Below are 17,034 nucleotides of genomic sequence, written 5' to 3'. Positions count from 1 at the left end.
AAAACTAACCTGTTCTGCTTCCCCCTACCCCCGTTTCTTAATCTACTAGTTTCTACTCACTGACTAACGCTTTACTATGGATTAATCTGAAATTCAAAGAGACTCAAGCCCCCTAAAAAACCTGAACTGTTGCTGACAATGGACTGGATTTTAGATCGTTGATATAATAGAATAACTGGACTGAACACGTCACTTTTTCATCCTGTTGGAAGACTTAAAATAAATAATTAACAGTAAGAGGTCAGATTAATGAGTAACGATGGAGTGACTGTTTTGCATGGCAGGACCCAGGCTTAGAGATGCTGTAAAAAGGGAGGATGCTTGAATTCCTGCATTGAAGAGAGTTGTTAGTTTCTTGTAATTTTGCTAATGAAGGCTGCCCACCTCTGAGGGTGGCACATGTGCTGGGAGATGCTTTGTATAATCTAGACATGGAGGGCTTGGCTCAGCTGAGTTATCTTTATCTTTCTGCCAGACTTGGCTCAACCTGTGAAGGGTGGTTTTGTTTGTTTGGTTTTTTCCTAGATGCTAAAACTGATGAGCACAGTAGATGCTCCATTCTGTTCTTTCCTTCCTCCTCCTTCCCCAAGTAGCTGTCATACAGTGTGTGACTGACAAGCTTTCAGTTCCTCTGTACATCATAGGCCAGGTGTCAACGTTACCACCAAGATCTGAATTACCAGAAGTGCGTTGGCTGAAGTGCAATGGCAGCATTCTAATCTGAAATATGAATATTGTTACAGGTCTAAATGCATTTCTCCTTCTAGCTCTAGGTAGCCCCTTCTGCTGGGACTTGCTGCAGGCAACTGAGCTCCTATGAAACCAGGTGGTATGTGGCAGAAATCCCTGTTACCTGCTATTCCTCCTCCCTTTAGTCTTGAGACCAAATAGTGCTATTGTGGGGAAGCTTTAAAAAGAATGTTTAAGTATTAATCAAGAAATAAGATAAACTATACTGCACTTGCCTTGCTAGTTATTTTCTAATTTAAAGATGCAGTGTGGTTTGTAAGGGTGCTGAGTCTTCTTCCTGGAACAATTCTTTGCTACTGGCAGGGGGGGGTTTTAAGGTAGCTCTTGTACACCTGGGATTTCATACAGATCATGTACACTTCACAAGAATCTAGAAAAACATCTCGTTCTCCTTAGAGACGAAGTTGATAGGTTTAAAGATGATTAGTTGTAAAATAGTGCCTTAAACACAATGAAATATTTCAGCTACCTAATTACAGTTTGTATGAATTATTGCTTGTGAAAGTCAGCTATTCAAAAGGAAACCAGCTGCTAATTCAAAAAAGAACACAAGAAGCTGTGTCTTCCCCCTTCCTCAAAGCTGTGATAAAGGAGAAGTCCTGCAATAGTTTGTGGCAACATTTAATGACTTGCTAAATATGTGTAACTCTGCAACGTTCCTACGGGGCATATTAATTGAGGGGGAAGTTCTTAAAACTTCAACTAGTATTGAAGTTTAGAAGCCATCGGGGAGGTTTGCTGCTGGGAAGTCATGTTACAAAGAATGATTCATCATGTTATTTGCCTGTCTCCCTAAAGAAAGTCTCAGCATTGGGTACAGAAGCCTTAAACATCCAGCCCTCTGGGTTTATGTGTTTTTTGTCCATCAGCCCCAAGGAAACAGTTTGAGAATTGAGGTGATTTCAGCTAACTATAGGTCCAGAACATCTGTTTCAGGGGTAAGTTTAACTTGCTATAAAATGAAAAGAACAGGTTGCTTATGAAAGTAAACCAACATCACATAGCTCAACAGATCAGACCACAGGGACAGATGTTTGCTTTTTATTGCAAAAAACAATAACAGACATCTTAATATGATTTGGATTAGGATTTCATTGGGGGAAGGACGTCCCTTTCCAACCCTGCAGACATGGCTACTGAATTTACCATCTTAATGTGCTTCAAATAATTTTCATAATCTGATGCTAATAAATGCTTACATTAATTTTACCATGTTACAAACATACCATTGCCCGGAAGGCACGTACAGCAGCACAGTAGGCATGGTCAGGACAGCATCCATGGCTGCTATGTAAGTAGGGCAGAAGATTTGGAATGTATTTATGTTTTACACTCCAGGAGGACTCACCAGCTGCACATTTGTCGTTCTTCCCACACACAGCTCAAGACCGTGTTGCTCCACACTCCTGAAAACTCACACTGCACAACCCTTCATCTCATAATAAGCACTTCTGCGCTTTTTTTTCTTTTTGAGACTGCATTTATTGTAAATAGCATATTACTAAGAAAGTCTAAAAGACTTTTTGATAAACTGTGTTACCACGGTTGGTAACAGAGAGCTGTTCTTTCCATATATAGTAGCAAAATAGGAAACGAAGTCTTTATATAAGAACTTTGATCACGCTTCCAGTTATTTTTAATGAAGGCAGACACTGTGCAGAGTACAAGATGATTTATGCTCATTCCCTCCTCAGCTGTCCCCCCAAATTCAGGTTTTTTTCCAGAGTTGTTTTTAAATGAAAAAAGCACTCAGTGCTTAACAGCATCATAGCAATGATATATTTCAACAAGGAGGAAACACAGAAAACATTTGACATCTTAAAGTATGCTTCACAGGTCAATAATGAAGGACAAGTCATGCAAGCTCAGTTTCCAAGCTTAAATTACAAGCAGCATACGGTGAACTCAAATCTGCTTTCCAATAAACGTGTTTGTACATCATAAAAAGTATCATATACACAGAAAGCAAATCCCATGCCCCTTCCCCCCCCAGCCACAAATGGAAAAGTTTGAGAAAATCTCACATCACATCCAAGAAAAAATTGGTCTTTTTTTTCCAGTGGTATCATATGTGCTTTCAATTTCACTAAACACACATCAAACAACTTAAAACAGTGTTTAATGCTGGCTAGGCAAATATCTGAACATAGTAACTACTCAAGAGGTACCTGCAAATACACCTAAGAATAAAGGAAAAAATGTTTAAACCTAAACTGAACCACATGAATGCAAAAGACTCCCTTTAGTCTTCTACAAAGTGTCATTTTACCCTCCTCAAAGAAGGGCCTTACAGTGCAAAACACAACAGCAACACTGAGAATTCTCGTGTTCGCGTTGCCAACCTGTTTTGAATACTGAAAACCTATTGTTGCTCTTCCCTCGTCACGTGTTGGGGCAGGTGAAGCCGAGTCCCGGGACAACTGAACAACACCAGCATTGGCTACTCCTTAAAATCAAGGGTCACCTTAGCTGACAATAGAACTACACCTGTCACAATTTTTAGAAGTGGGAGCTTAATGCACACATCTGAAATAATGATCTGTTTATTTTACATCTGCTATAAACATTACCATGAAATTACTGCAATAAGAAGAATTTCTATTAAAGCAGCACATTCCAAAGTGAGAAAGTAAGTAGCTGAAGTAGCTACAGGTGAGGATTACAGTACCTCTCTGTCCATCTCCAATTTTCACTATTACTCCTTTAACCAAACCTGTGGGTATCTTTAAACACACACTATGTTTGTGCTACAATTTGTTTTCAAGTTGCAAATAAGCAAGCAAAGGTGGACTCTATGTATCATGCCTGTGAACATCATCACTGCCTTCACCTTTCATCTTGAAAAGCCCCTGTAGTTTTAGCAGCTGTCAGCAAATGAAGCTTAAGACACACCTAATGGTCAGCTCCTCTGTAGCTTTACAGCATCAGGCACACCTAACCCAGATGTTTACCTGCTGTGTTTTCTTAAGAAAATTGCAGTGTAGGAAACAAGGCAGTAAGAGCAGAATTGCAGCGGTGAGTCAGATTAAGTTACATGATGCTTCACACATCTCCCCCAAATTCAGGGGCTGTGCTCTAACAGATCTGCTAGTTTCCCGCCTTCCTAAAGCTGCTATTACAGCTCAGATTTCAGTATATATTACAGCTAGACTTTCAGTATATACCTTAAATTGGAATATTTCATTGCCTTCCCTCTCCAGTGCTCGCTGCACCAAGCTGTGACCTCTGGCCACTTTCCGCATCTGTTGCAAGAAAGATCAATGCCAAGCAAGTGTTCCTGCTGTCACGGAGGGATCCGAGATCCCTTCTGACGCAGCAAGGACCAGGTTATAACGAGGCACTGCAGAGTCATCACTGAGGCAGCGAGAAGCTTGCTCAGTTCTGAACTCTCCTAGAGGTCATTAAGTCTGGAATTAAGTTCAAAATGGACTTCAGTTAGTCAGCCTGTTGCAGCTCCTTGCCAGGTCTGCTCACAAGCCTCCCATCAGCAGTACTGGGGTGTTGGTCACACCAGAGCACACCCAAGGCCAAGGAGTTCCCATCTTTGCTGAGTGCTGCAGGTGAAGCAATAAATTGCACTTGCAGAAATACCAGACTGAGTATTCCTGTGAACTTCAAAGGAGTTTCTTTCTTCTTCAGGGACTTTTGGCACTTCATACCACGCTTTTCATGCAAACCTTAGTCAGCAGCTTCTCGCCTACCACTTAAGTGAGCTCGTACAAAACAACAACAAAAAACCAAACCACGAAACACTAGAATAGCAGGAAGCTCTATTGACCCACACAAAAGAATCAGACTAATATACAGTTTTGTTGATTCAGAATTAATAAGTTTTCCTGACAAAGACTTTTCTCTGCAAGAACAAACTCCAGTCTTAGACCTTTTTTCATACTCAAGTGTGCTTTTCTAGATTTTAAGAGTATATATGGCTTAAGATTTATACGGTTGTTCCTTAAATGGCATGTCCAATCCTATTTATCAAATTCTAAGGTTCACCCAGACATATCAGATAAAGGACAAGACAGAAAGCCAAGCTCATACTAGAGAAGAGTCTCCAGTTACAGCTCTCAGGTGTTACACCTTGTGACAAGCTTGACAGCGCTCGAAAAACAGCTTGTACATGTATGTTCATCAGTCCTATTCTGAAAGAACCTTTTTATCACAGAAATATAATAGACTCCATTTGGACATACAGATGTCGTGCTTGTACGTGTCTTTAAACTGCCAGCCTCATGGAATTCCTAGAAAATTTAGTCCAGTGTACAGGAGACAACAGAAAAAAAATAAAGATCTACATTTACCTAAAATTATACCTAAAATCATGAAGATCTGTATCTAACTCAAAACCAACTAACAACAAAAAACCAAAACCAAACAAAAACATTAATGCTGATTGCTAAAGGAAATACCATCTAGATTCATATTCTGGGGCTACAATTTATACAGTGTTTAAATAAATAGGCCTAACTCTAAGCTGAGACACATTGCAGTGCATGACCTAGCTTAATAAGTGTTGTTTTCTTGCAGGATTTAATCCACCAAGTTATCTGTAATGCTGATCCACGCAAAAGCTTCCTTGAGCAGGGAAGAAAATAACCCAAAGCAGCCAAGTCTGTGACTTGTTAGAATCTGAGATTTAAAAAAGCTCTTAGAGAAAAAAGGGGGATGGATGGGAAATTAAATCACCACATAATAGTCTGAAGTGCAAACTCAGTTATTTCCCTAATAGTAGCTCAGAACGAGGTATTCAGGGTCTGTTATCGCTACATGTCTACACACACAGCTTCCCAGGTTTACCCGGAATATTTTCAACCCCTGAAAGATGAAGTGGTTGTTGGGTAAAACAGAAACACGCTCCTTCTCTGCATCCCCCGTATGTACGTACCCCAGTGTACCAATGGATCAGCATTCATTCCCTTTTACTCCAGATTTTTATGCTGCTCCACTTCTATTAGTTTTTTTTTTGCATAAGCTTATTTTAAGCATCAATCAGGAAACAGTACCAAGTGTTATTAATCCTGCAACAGTGGCCGGGCAGCTTCAGTATGTTGCATTTGCATGGTATTTGTTTGGGCGAGGATTAAATGCTTAACAAAAACAGCGATAAAAACCGTAACAAGAAAGACGCCCAGAAAAACTCCTATAACAGTAGCATAAGTGTCTGTTCCAAAGGCTACAGGAACTTCCTCAGCAAGTAAATCTTTCACAGCGTTGAATGAACCATTGTTTGGCAGCGCGCTAATACCAAGTAGATGGCACAATAAGGGGTACAAGTCTGTGGCATTCATGGCTTCTTTGGTGGCATTCTTTCTGAAAGCAGGCCCAACGGCCAAGAAAATGGGATGCATTTCTGGTATGACGTTGTCATATCCGTGATTACCAGCTAGAAATTTAAAGGAAAAAAAAATAGATAAAGGTCAGTATTCTGAAGTTGCAAAAGAAGCGTTGAAACTTTTCCTAGAATTAGAAAAGGAATAGCCATCATTTATTCTCAGAGAGGTTTAGAAGAATCAACAGCACAAATGTCTCCTAGCAAATATCGAGTCACAGAACTACAAAGAGAAGATGCCTTTAAAAAAGAATGGAGAGCACTATTTAAAATAAAAGAAAAAGCAAAACCAGTACACTCCCATAGCAGTAACAGCACTGGCAATGGTGTGCTATGCTACACCCAACTTTCCTTGATTTTCCTCAACTGGACCAGATCTCTTAGAAAAAAACCAATATCCATATAGAAACAGCCTGTCTGCTTGACTCCTTGTAGCAGGTGGACCATCAGCTCCGACTGCTTTCACACCTCCTGTTTTCTGCACTCTGTACTCATCAACAAGGAGAAAGTTCACAGATCTCACCGCGGGTCTCCAGTGCCCCTTCCTTACAGGCCACTAAAACCTCTGAGTAACTAAACACACAGGTGCAAAAGGCTGCTCTCCTCAGCTGTCAGCAACTCAAAAACTTGTTGAGTCTTGCAGGTAACGCTCTTCAGCTTCATAACCAGCAGCAAAGCTTAAAAGGTTTTCAATTACGAAACTTAAGAACTTACCATATGACACTTCTATTTTTCCCCCCAGCTAATCAAAAGTTACAGTTTACTGACTCCATTCTACCTATAATCAATCTCAAAACCCCAAGTGAGAAACTCAGAAGTGTTAGTTTTGTTTTCTCCAAATCACCCAGAATGTATCTTACCCCGTAAGGCAAACAAAAGTCAGTAGTATACAGTCACACAATATTCAAAGGCTCTTTCTAGCAGTACAGCAAGGTTACTATAAATGTCAGCATCCACAGAAGCTGAGGCCTTTCAGAAAGCATTCCTTATTTCCAACCCAACTCTTCTCTAGTAAATACATAGTACATGATAAAACATGGCAAAACAACACTGTTCATCCTCTACTCAACAAGTTCAGTCACAACTGTGTTTTTAATCTCTCAGGAAGTGTTTGTCAGTTTGCTCGAGCTCACGAGAAGACCTCAAGTACGCGGCCACTAAAACATGTGAATGATCTTATCTCAGTAAGTTTCATTTTTAAAAAGTTCAAGTCCAGTTCCCCCTCTCCTAACAGTCGGGCGCTTCCCATCCCATCAAGAGAAAACAGTATGAATTCTACACATTTAGTTTCAGAGTTTTCCCTCCTATAAATAAAATTTTAAAAGATTAACATTGGTTGAGATTGGGAGAGAAAGTACCATGTAAGTTCTCTGGTTAGATATAGCAGAACATGGTAAAGGCAGAGAATACTTACGCTGAAAACCGTCAGACTTATTTTGTACGATTTCCCATCCTTTATCAGCCACTGCTAAGATTGGCTGAATTTTCCTGTTGTGTTTGTAATGTAATCTCTCTGGAATCTGCTCCTTTTTATATACAGTCATGTTGGGATGAGCGTGGTTCAGGGCTTCATACACTTCATCCAGTTTGCCTTCAAACAAACAAACAAAGACAAAACTTAAACATGCCAATATGTTACTAATCTCATCAGTAGTTCAAATACAACTGAAAGAAGAGGATAAAATGCATTTCCCCCAAAGCTAAAATGGATTATTATGTGTAAAGAAATTATTGTGAGAAATCCAGAGCGTTATTCACAGCAAGATCACACGTGGCGTCAGCCTTCAGAGCCTATTCCTAAGCAGTAAGTGCTTTGCTGATTTTAGAAAAGTTCCTCATTTCAGAGTTACCAGAATTTAAGAATGAGTTAGAATACATTTAGTTAAGTCTCACTGGAAAGAAACCAGCTCTATGTAAAGTTTGAAAGCAAGAAGGTAACTCCTAAACCAATTTATACGCAGTGTGCACATGAAGGCCATATTCTGTCTTCCCCTCAGCTGGCTGTGATGACAAGTGACACTTTTTATTCATTTTGAAGCAGTTTAGTTGCTTTCCTTTAAAAGGTCAAAGGGAGCAGCCACATTGTTTCTTAGCATCCCTGAAAACTTATGTCCCAGTGAACCCAACTATTTATTTCTCCTTCTACAAGATGCTCCAATAAACAGCTACATATTGTTTTGACCTTGCTGATGCCAATTTAAGAAAATGTAGCTCATTAGTTGCTATGTACCATGTAACATCATTGTATTGGCAACTAATTGCCCAGGGATATGCAAAACTAGATTGCATTAATATTTCAACCCAGGTCATGGCCTAGATGCCACTAACACATGAGGAGCTGTACGAAGATTGCAGAGGTCTAAGCAGGGAAGACACGACAAACAGATGACGGGACAAGCTGGACCTTTGGTCTGAGCTGTTAGTGACTCTGTACATTCAATAATGGCCAACAGCTGCTATTGTTCTTTTGTGTTCCATTGTGTTCTCAGTGTCTGCTCCTTTCCCTACCCAAGTCTTCTGCTGCACAGTGAGCAGAAACCCTCAAGTACTAAGACTGTGGAATAACGAGGCATTTTCCACCCCCAGTTCTTTATTTGCTTCCTTCCAGTTTCTGAGCTTTGCTTTCCAGCAAAAGCCACTGAAGGGCCAGAAAGCAGCTGGACAAGGTGAAACACCAGAAAGGAGCCAGGACACGCAGGCAGAACACAACCGCCAGTTCAAGAATCTATATTTGAGCAAGTCTGAAGCACAGCTGGAAGATGTTTACATTTTCTTTGTGGCCAACGCTGACATTTGTAGCAGATAAATGAGATTTAAGCACATCCTGTCATTTTGACTCATCATTTCTTCCTAGTTCTGCCTTCACCCCCAGCTGCTTTTAAAGAAACTGTCTTTGTTTCCCCCCCTCAATTCTTAGGGTCCAATATAGAAATTCTGGAAGAAAACTGGGAACAGTTTCATGTATAATGTTTCTTACCTCAAACTGACAGAAAAAAAAGAATCACTAAAATTCAGAAACACAATAAAGGTCAAGATGAGATACCAAAGTCCAGACATGATACACACAGTTACAGCAACAAGAAAAGGGATTCCAATCTCATACTTCCAGGACTATATTAATAACAAAATTAATTTTGTAATAACACTTTTCTATATGGGATAGCAGGGAGGAGAAGCTGCAAATACAGTGAACTATGATTTTACACTAAAGTGATTTTTAATTAATATATTAAATGCAAGAATAAGGCCAGCATCACCAGCTGTGCTACAGGCACCACTTTGTGAACGCACAATTAGTTCCACACAGACTAATACAATAGTGTATTTAAACAGTGGCTTTAATCCATCTCTCACAGAAAAAAATATCCAGCCTAACAGTAAAAAGTAGCGGAAATCACAGCATTTTTAAGCATTCAACATTTTTCGCAAGGTCTCACTGTTTTACTATTTGCTTGGTTTAAGCAAGACTAGTGAAACAACTGTTGAAGAAGCAGTCTCATATACTTAAATCTATGTTATTTCATACCTAAACTGGGAACGAAGGTCATCATTTTGTAATAAAAATTACAGCTGGCAACACAGAAGGGAGGAATTCTGTGATTCTGTGTATTTTCACCTGTGCTCAAAAGTAACTCTTGTAAAAAAATATCTGAACCTCTGGGCAAAACCAAATGCAAGGTATTTCTGAAATCCATTCAAATGGCTTTTTTACTATTCTGTCATGTAATTGCTGCAGAGATACCGGTTTGGGTTTTTTCCTCAACATTTAGCACACAGCAGAATCAGGTTGTGCATCCTCAAGTTCTCATTTACTGCACTAGGGGCACTTCAGCACTAAAGTTCGCTTTCACAGCTCTTTTATTTGGTAATCAGAACCTCCTGGTCAACACCACCACGTTTGTCACCATCGGGATGGAGCTCCCAAGCTCGGCTCTTCGGACACCTCTGAGAGAAACGGCACCTGAGCAAGTTCAGGTTGCAAATGATCTCAGTTTGGACATATTAACATTTTACTCTAGATTAATAAAGGAGTATTCTTCAAACTAAACATCATAGAACAGTTTGGGTTGGAAGGGACCTTCAAAGCTCATCCAGTCCCACCCCAGCCATGAGCAGGGACATCTTCACCCAGATCAGGCTGCTCAGAGCCCCGTCCAGCCTGGCCTGGGATGGGGCTTCTACCACCTCTCTGGGCAACCTGGGCCAGGGTTTCACCACCCTCAGTGTAAAATGACACTGGACATTTGTTTACACATTTTAAGGTCACTTAAGTCTGCAAAATACCCTCCCTGCTGGGACATTAAATAGAGAATGCTATCCATTAGTGATGCAAATGGTAGAGGAATCTTTAAATATATCTTTTCAGAAGGCCATCTTAAAACTCAACTTCCAATCAGCACACAAAAAAATGCTATTTTCCAGGTTAAGGCATTCACACCAAATAGCCAGAGCTTTTGATCACTGAAATAATGAGCAGCAGCTCTACATCAGTGACACCAAACATACACCTGGCACTTAAGCAACCCTTCGGTGACTGCAAACAGACCAGAATTGGACTCCAACAGAATTCCTGCCCATCGTTTTCACAATAAAAATGGTATGAACCTGACTGGCTGGCTGTTCAGTGTGATGGGGGGAACAACCTGAAGTGAACTGCAACAGCTGGCAGCCAATCAAACAGCCAGTTTCTTCTTATCCCCATCTGGTTTCAGTTTACTGTTTGAGTTAGAAATCTAATTCTTCCACTACAGCTTTAGCATCTTGATGAAAAGCAAGATAAGTAACATTCAGTTCTTATCTATCTCAAACGCCATTCATCCTTGATAATGCTGTTAAGATTATCTTACTTCTTTGTAAGGACTAATGGATATTTGACAATATTAGTCAACAACAGACAGGTTTGCTGACTTTCAGAAAGCTGACCGAGGCCTTTGAGAGAGCTAGCAAGAAGAACAAGTGATCCTGCAAGCACTCCTTGTTCAAGGCTGATGTCCTGCAGGCATCAGCGCTGCTACCACCACTTCGCTTAAGGAATGAAGTCTATAAAGTTTCGATACTCAAGTATTTCTTCAGATAATTTTACTGCTACAGCTCCTACCTTCTTTTGGCAAAATGGCAACCACAGGAGAATGGTCAATGACTTTATAGAGCTCTCTGTTCACATACTGATCCAGCTCGATGAGCCTCGCGGAGGAGGACTGCGACATTCCGTGATCACTTGTGATGATGACATTTATAACATCCCACAGTTTGGCTTTCTTCAGTTCAGACGTAAGATATCCAAGCTTTTGGTCAACGTCGCTAATTACCGGTCCCATAAGGGGGTTTTCTGGGCCCAGAATATGGCCCATCTCATCAGGCTGTTCCCAATATAGGAGACCAAAGTTTATGGGTTCCTCTGATGTAAACCAGTCAATGAGCTTAGCAACTCTATCTTCAAAGGAAACAGATTCATTGTAGGGCATATAATACGTAGGAAAGACTCCATGTATCTTCACATCTGTTCCAGGCCACATAGCTGCTCCGGTTTTATGTCCTTCCCTCTGGTTTGTTACCCATATTGGGCTGGCTTCCTCCCAGAACTTGGAGTTATAGATATCCATTCTGTTCATCGAGAAAGTTTCATTCAGGATAGGATCATACATCTCATTAGCAACAATACCGTGGCTTTCTGCATAGAGACCAGTCACCATTGTGTAATGATTAGGATACGTTTTCGTTATAAACACATTAGTGACCTGTTTGACGTGCACACCGTTCTCCATGGCATAGTGAAAATTGGGAGTTGAGACTCTGTAGATGTAATCCCATCGAAATCCATCAAAAGACACCAGCAGCACTCTGGGCTGGGCCGGCTGGAGAGACAGTGCTCTTGGGAGAAATAATAGGAAAATTGCCAGGACTCTCCAATGATAGTTCATGGCTATTCTGGAAGGTATTTTTCCCCTCTTCTGAGGCAACATGGCACCTGCTGAGCAGAGGGAAGATTTGTTTGCGTTAACCTGTTTGTCAGAGTCATAACTTAGTTTTAAGAATGAGTAGCTTAAATATTCCTTATGTATTTATACAGCTCGCTTTACTAACACTGAGCACTCCAGACATAGGAACGAAACCTGTTACCTATTGGCGGCGAATGACAGAACCCGAGGGAATGTCAGGAAGATGTGCCAGGGGAGGTTCAGGTTGGACATGAGGAAAAGGTTCTTCACCCAGAGGGTGCTGGACACTGGAACAGGCTCCCCAGGGAGGTGTCACGGCCCCAACCTGACAGTGTTCAACAAGAGACTGGACAACGTCCTCAGACACACGGTGTGAACTGTGGGGTTGTCCTGTGCAGGGACAGGAGTTGGACTCCATGATCCTTGTGGGTCCTTCCAACTCAGGACATTCTGTGATTCTACCAGTTACATCGATATCACAATTTTAGAGGTAGGAAGTGAGACACTATAATTTGCTGAATGAAACACAGTTTACAAAGGAAATTCTTTAACCAACACCACTGTCCAACTCCTGCAATTTGAGAAGTTTTCAAGTATTTTCCATACTCAAAATTTTTTAAAAATGTCCTATGACAAAGCTTCTGCTTGTGAAGAGTTAAGATGTAAACAGGGGCAGTTCTCGCCTTGAAAATATCAAGGTCCATCTCCACCAGAACTTTACAGCCCTCATTAAAGCTGCTGCGCCAGCGTGGCAGCAGACAGCCCAGCAATGCATGGAGCAGGAAGAACACGCTGGAGCTGGAGGACTCTGCACCTGCACAGCTCCCACCAGGGAGGCGGATCCAGCTGGAAACCATCACTGCATCTCAGCCCCAACACTCAGTACGGGATTACTAAATGTGCTGAGGACAATTTATGCGGGAGAAACTGACAAATAAGTGTTGAATTTCAGATACAGTAGTATATCCATTAAAAGGTTTTGCTGCTTAAAAGGTGTCAGATCAAGAGTTGGAGAAACAATGTCAAGTTTCTCAACACTTTGTCTCATCTCTAACCCAGTCACAGGTTCCCTATATAACAGATCTCTTACTCATCAATTCATTCTGACTTTACTACCAAAGTCACTTCCAGTGTACAGCTTTACAAACAAGAATATATGCAAGTCACACAAATCAGTGTGCAGTGCTAACTAACCACTCGTGTCTCTGAATGGACTGGAGAGAGGTGGTTGAAAGGTTCAGTTGTGAGCCACCAGAAATACATCTTTCAACCAACCGTAAACCCCATCATCTGTCCTTTCCTGCCAAACACCTCTGCTACCTGAGTGCACGCAGCATGAAGTAGGCAAGAAACAATAAATAGGATACAAATCCTGTCCATGAACTGTGTGAGAAGGCGATCACTAGAAGCTGTACCCTAAAGCATGTGCTCCCCAGATAAACATTCAGCCCTGATTCTGACCATATGACTCGATATTGACTGTTCTTAGCTATGACTGGCATTCCCTTTCTAACAGCATGAGATAATATGACCCAATTTCATACTGTCTTGGGCCATATTCCCCAGCCCCGGTTTCCCTCTGCCATTCCCAAACACTTTCTTGTTTGAAACTCAGTGATCAAACTCAAAGTAAGGTCCCTGTAAGAACCCTCGCACTGCATTTCCCTGTCTGTAACTGACCTACAATTTCCTGCTGATATTCCCCACTTCTTGCTCAACAGCATCATTCAACCACAAGACGAGACACTGTTCAATCCAGTCCTGCACAGGGGCTGCACTGATATTCCACACAGTTCCCTTTAAGTTCTCATTTTTTAGCAATTCTCTGGAACCGGTCACTACAGAAATTAAGCTGGAAAACAGCAATTGTGTAAGCAGTAAATATCAATATCTGGAGTACATAAATATCCTAGTTAATACCAAAAAAAAAAAAAAAAGCATAATAAGCATCTGAGCATCACTGCGATGATGGAATAGTGTTTCTCATTTTGATAGAAAACAATGTATTTTTCATGGGGATTTCTCCTATTCTGATTCCTCAACTAGATCTCTCATATATATATTTACACTGGAAAACAGCGTAGGTGCTGTCAACTTGCAAGCAGTCAAATGTTAAACTGAACTTGCATGTCTCCCAAAATTAAAATACGGAACTAGAGTCCTGCTAAGAACAAATTTCAGAGGAATCATTCCCCTTTCAGCAAACACCATGGACCCAAAAGCTGCAGAATCATTCGGTTTTCACCTGACGTGGGGTTTTGTTCAGCTGACTCTCAAGGAAGGAAGGGAGAACATGCTGTTGCGTCCACCCACCAAATTAACCACAGCCACAGCTGACTCACAAATCCCCATTGTGGGGAGCGACAAGTATGAATTTAAGCTCTCTCCAGTGAAGCCAGGTCTTTACTTCTAAGTTTTACACAGTGATGCCAATGCTGCCTAATCCTGTAACTGCAAATAAATGACAAATAATAGGGTTTTTTTCCAAGGCCTTCCTATACTGGTTTTCACTGGTACCTGAGCACATCTACTGATTTGGTCTCTCTAGCAATCACAGTATCACAGTATCACAGTATGTTTGGGATTGGAAGGGACCTCAAAAGATCACCCAGTCCAATCCCCCTGCTGGAGCAGGAACGCCGAGGTGAGGTCGCACAGGAACATGTCCAGGTGGGTTTTGAATGTCTCCAGAGAAGGAGACTCCACAACCCCCCTGGGCAGCCTGTTCCAGTGTCTGTCACACTCACTGAGAAGTTTTTTCTCAAATTTAAGTGGAACCTCTTGTGTTCCAGCTTGATCCCATTACCCCTTGTCCTATCATTGTTTGCCACCGAGAAGAGCCTGGCTCCATCCTTGTGACACTCACCCTTTATATATTTATAAGCATTAATAAGGTCACCCCTCAGTCTCTTCCAAACTAAAGAGCCCCAGCTCCCTCAGCCTTTCCTCACACGGGAGATGCTCCACTCCCTTCAGCATCTTTGTTGCCCTGCGCTGGACTCTCTCCAGCAGTTCCCTGTCCTTCTGGAACTGAGGGGCCAGAACTGGACACAATATTCCAGGTGTGGTCTCATCAGGGCAGAGTACAGTGGCAGGAGAACCTCTCTGACCTACTGACCACCCCCTTCTAATCCACCCCAGGTACCATTGGCCTTCCTGGGCACAAGGGCCCAGTGCTGGCTCATGGTCATCCTGCTGTCACAGAATCACAGAACAGCTGGGGTTGGAAGGGACCTCTGGAGATCACCCAGTCCAACCCACCTGCTAAAGCAGGTTCACCAGAGCAGATCACACAGGAATGTGTCCAGGTGGGTTTGAATGTCTCCAGAGAAGGAGACTCCACAACCTCTCTGGGCAGCCTGTTCCAGGGCTCTGGCACCTCAAAGGAAAGAAGTTTCTCCTCATGTTCAGATGGAACCTCCTGTGCTTCAGTCTGTGCCTGTTGCCCCTCATCCTGTCGTTGGGCACCACTGAACAGAGTCTGGTCCATCCTCCTGACACCCACCTTGAGATATTTATAAACATTGACGAGATTCCCTCTCAGCTTCTCTTCTCCAGGCTGAACAGACCCAGCACCACAAAGCTCTGGGGTCTGGATTGGGCTCTGGGGGGACAAAAGCACCTGAGTGCTCAGGGCAGGGAGCACAGACAGACAGACAGACAGACATACCAACGGAGAAGGGCCCAGGGAGCTCAGCGCCACGTTAACGCCAAGGGCAGCCGGCATTCCCTGCACCGCCGGCATTCCCTGCACCGCCCCCCCGTGACAGATTCCTCCCCCCTGACCGGGCACCCACCCCGACACCCCGTACAGCCCGCACCGAGCCCGCTCAGGCCTAACGAACCGTCCCCCGGCCCCCGGAGCGCTCAGGCCGGGCTGCCGCCGCTCCCTTCGCCCCGCGGGCGGGCAGACCGCAGCGAGGCGGCGGGGGCTGTGCCGGCCCGGCCGGGGAACCCGCGCCCGCCGGTACCTGCCGGTGTCCCCGGGGCAGCGCCGGCTCGGCTGGAAGCGGCACCGCCCGCACGTCCCGCCCGGCGGGAGTGGCCACGGTGTCAGTCACCGCCCGGTAACGGCGCTGGGCGGCGCCTCAGGGGGTTCAGGAGCTGCGAGGGGCGGGTGAGGTTGCACGGTGTCCCCGGGAAGGGCCCGGGGGAGGAGGCGGTTCCTGGGGCACCGGGCGGGGCGGTTTTGTTCAGCTGTTCGGCGGGGACAGGGGGGGCCGGGACAGAGGCGGGCGGGTGCTGAGGGAGTCGCTGGGAGTCGTGAAATTGCTGCAAATAAGGAAGAAATGGTGCCCAGGCTGGGCTTGAGTGCTTAGACCTGGCTGTAGAGGCAAGGAGGAAAATCCACTTTCTGAAGATATTTAAGTGCTGCTTCAGTTAACAACAACAAAAGAATAAAATAGAGTCACAGAATGTCCTGAGCTGGAAGGACCCACAAGGATCATGGAGTCCAACTCCTGTCCCTGCACAGGACAACCCCACAGTTCACACCGTGTGTCTGAGGACGTTGTCCAGTCTCTTCTTGAACACTGTCAGGCTTGGGGCCGTGACACCTCCCTGGGGAGCCTGTTCCAGTGTCCAGCACCCTCTGGGGGAAGAACCTTTTCCTCATGTCCAACCTGAACCCCCTCTGGCACATCTTCCTGCCATTCCCTCCGGTTCTGTTGCTGTTCACCAGAGAGAAGAGCTCAGCCCTGCCCCTCCTCCTCCCCTGTGAGGAAGCTGTGGCCGCCATGAGCTCTCCCCTCAGTCTCCTCCAGGCTGAACAAACCAAGTGACTTTAGCTGCTCCTCATACGGCTTCCCCTCCAAACCCTTCACCAACTTTGTGTCCCTCTTCTGGACACTCTCCAGTAGCTTTATATCTTTTCTTACACTGTGGCACCCAGACCTGCACACAGTGCTCCGGGTGAGGCCGCACCATTTTGATTCAGGTGTTTTTTATGATCCCTCATGTCACTAGAAACTGAACTGCTGAAGGGGACAAAATTCCAGCCTGGGTTCCCAGCCTTAC

The 17,034-nt window shown here is 43.5% G+C and overlaps 1 protein-coding gene across 4 annotated transcripts; it reads right to left on the bottom strand.

Moving 5' to 3' along the window:
- Positions 1 to 1,775: 1,775 nt before the first annotated feature.
- On the bottom strand, positions 1,776 to 16,153 carry ENPP5 (ectonucleotide pyrophosphatase/phosphodiesterase family member 5). 4 transcript variants are annotated; one of them, XM_082047792.1, is made up of 5 exons: positions 15,990 to 16,153; positions 15,524 to 15,622; positions 11,178 to 12,050; positions 7,494 to 7,670; positions 1,776 to 6,133 (listed from the first exon to the last, which is right to left on the bottom strand). In XM_082047792.1, the coding sequence occupies exons 3-5, from the start codon at positions 12,040 to 12,042 to the stop codon at positions 5,763 to 5,765; spliced, it is 1,413 nt and encodes a 470-aa protein (XP_081903918.1). In that variant the 5' UTR covers positions 12,043 to 12,050; positions 15,524 to 15,622; positions 15,990 to 16,153; the 3' UTR covers positions 1,776 to 5,762. The 4 variants fall into 4 exon arrangements, with proteins under 4 accessions (XP_081903918.1, XP_081903917.1, XP_081903916.1 ...); XM_082047791.1 differs by having other exon boundaries at positions 11,178 to 12,047; XM_082047790.1 differs by lacking the exon at positions 15,524 to 15,622.
- Between the last annotated feature and the right edge of the window lie 881 nt (positions 16,154 to 17,034).

The sequence above is a fragment of the Streptopelia decaocto genome (assembly GCF_964273445.1).
Source record: "Streptopelia decaocto genome assembly, chromosome: 3".
Taxonomy (NCBI): Eukaryota; Metazoa; Chordata; class Aves; order Columbiformes; family Columbidae; genus Streptopelia; species Streptopelia decaocto.
This window is presented reverse-complemented; position numbering and strand designations above follow the sequence as displayed.

Bases quoted from the DNA above. Each gene is read 5' to 3' on its own strand.
- ENPP5 (XM_082047792.1), bottom strand. From the start codon at position 12,042: ATGTTGCCTCAGAAGAGGGGAAAAATACCTTCCAGAATAGCCATGAAC. The intron at 7,671-11,177 runs GTAGGAGCTGTA...GTTTGTTTGAAG, and splicing joins TGCCATTTTGCCAAAAGAAG to GCAAACTGGATGAAGTGTAT. The intron at 6,134-7,493 runs GTAAGTATTCTC...TTAAATTTCTAG, and splicing joins TAAGTCTGACGGTTTTCAGC to CTGGTAATCACGGATATGAC.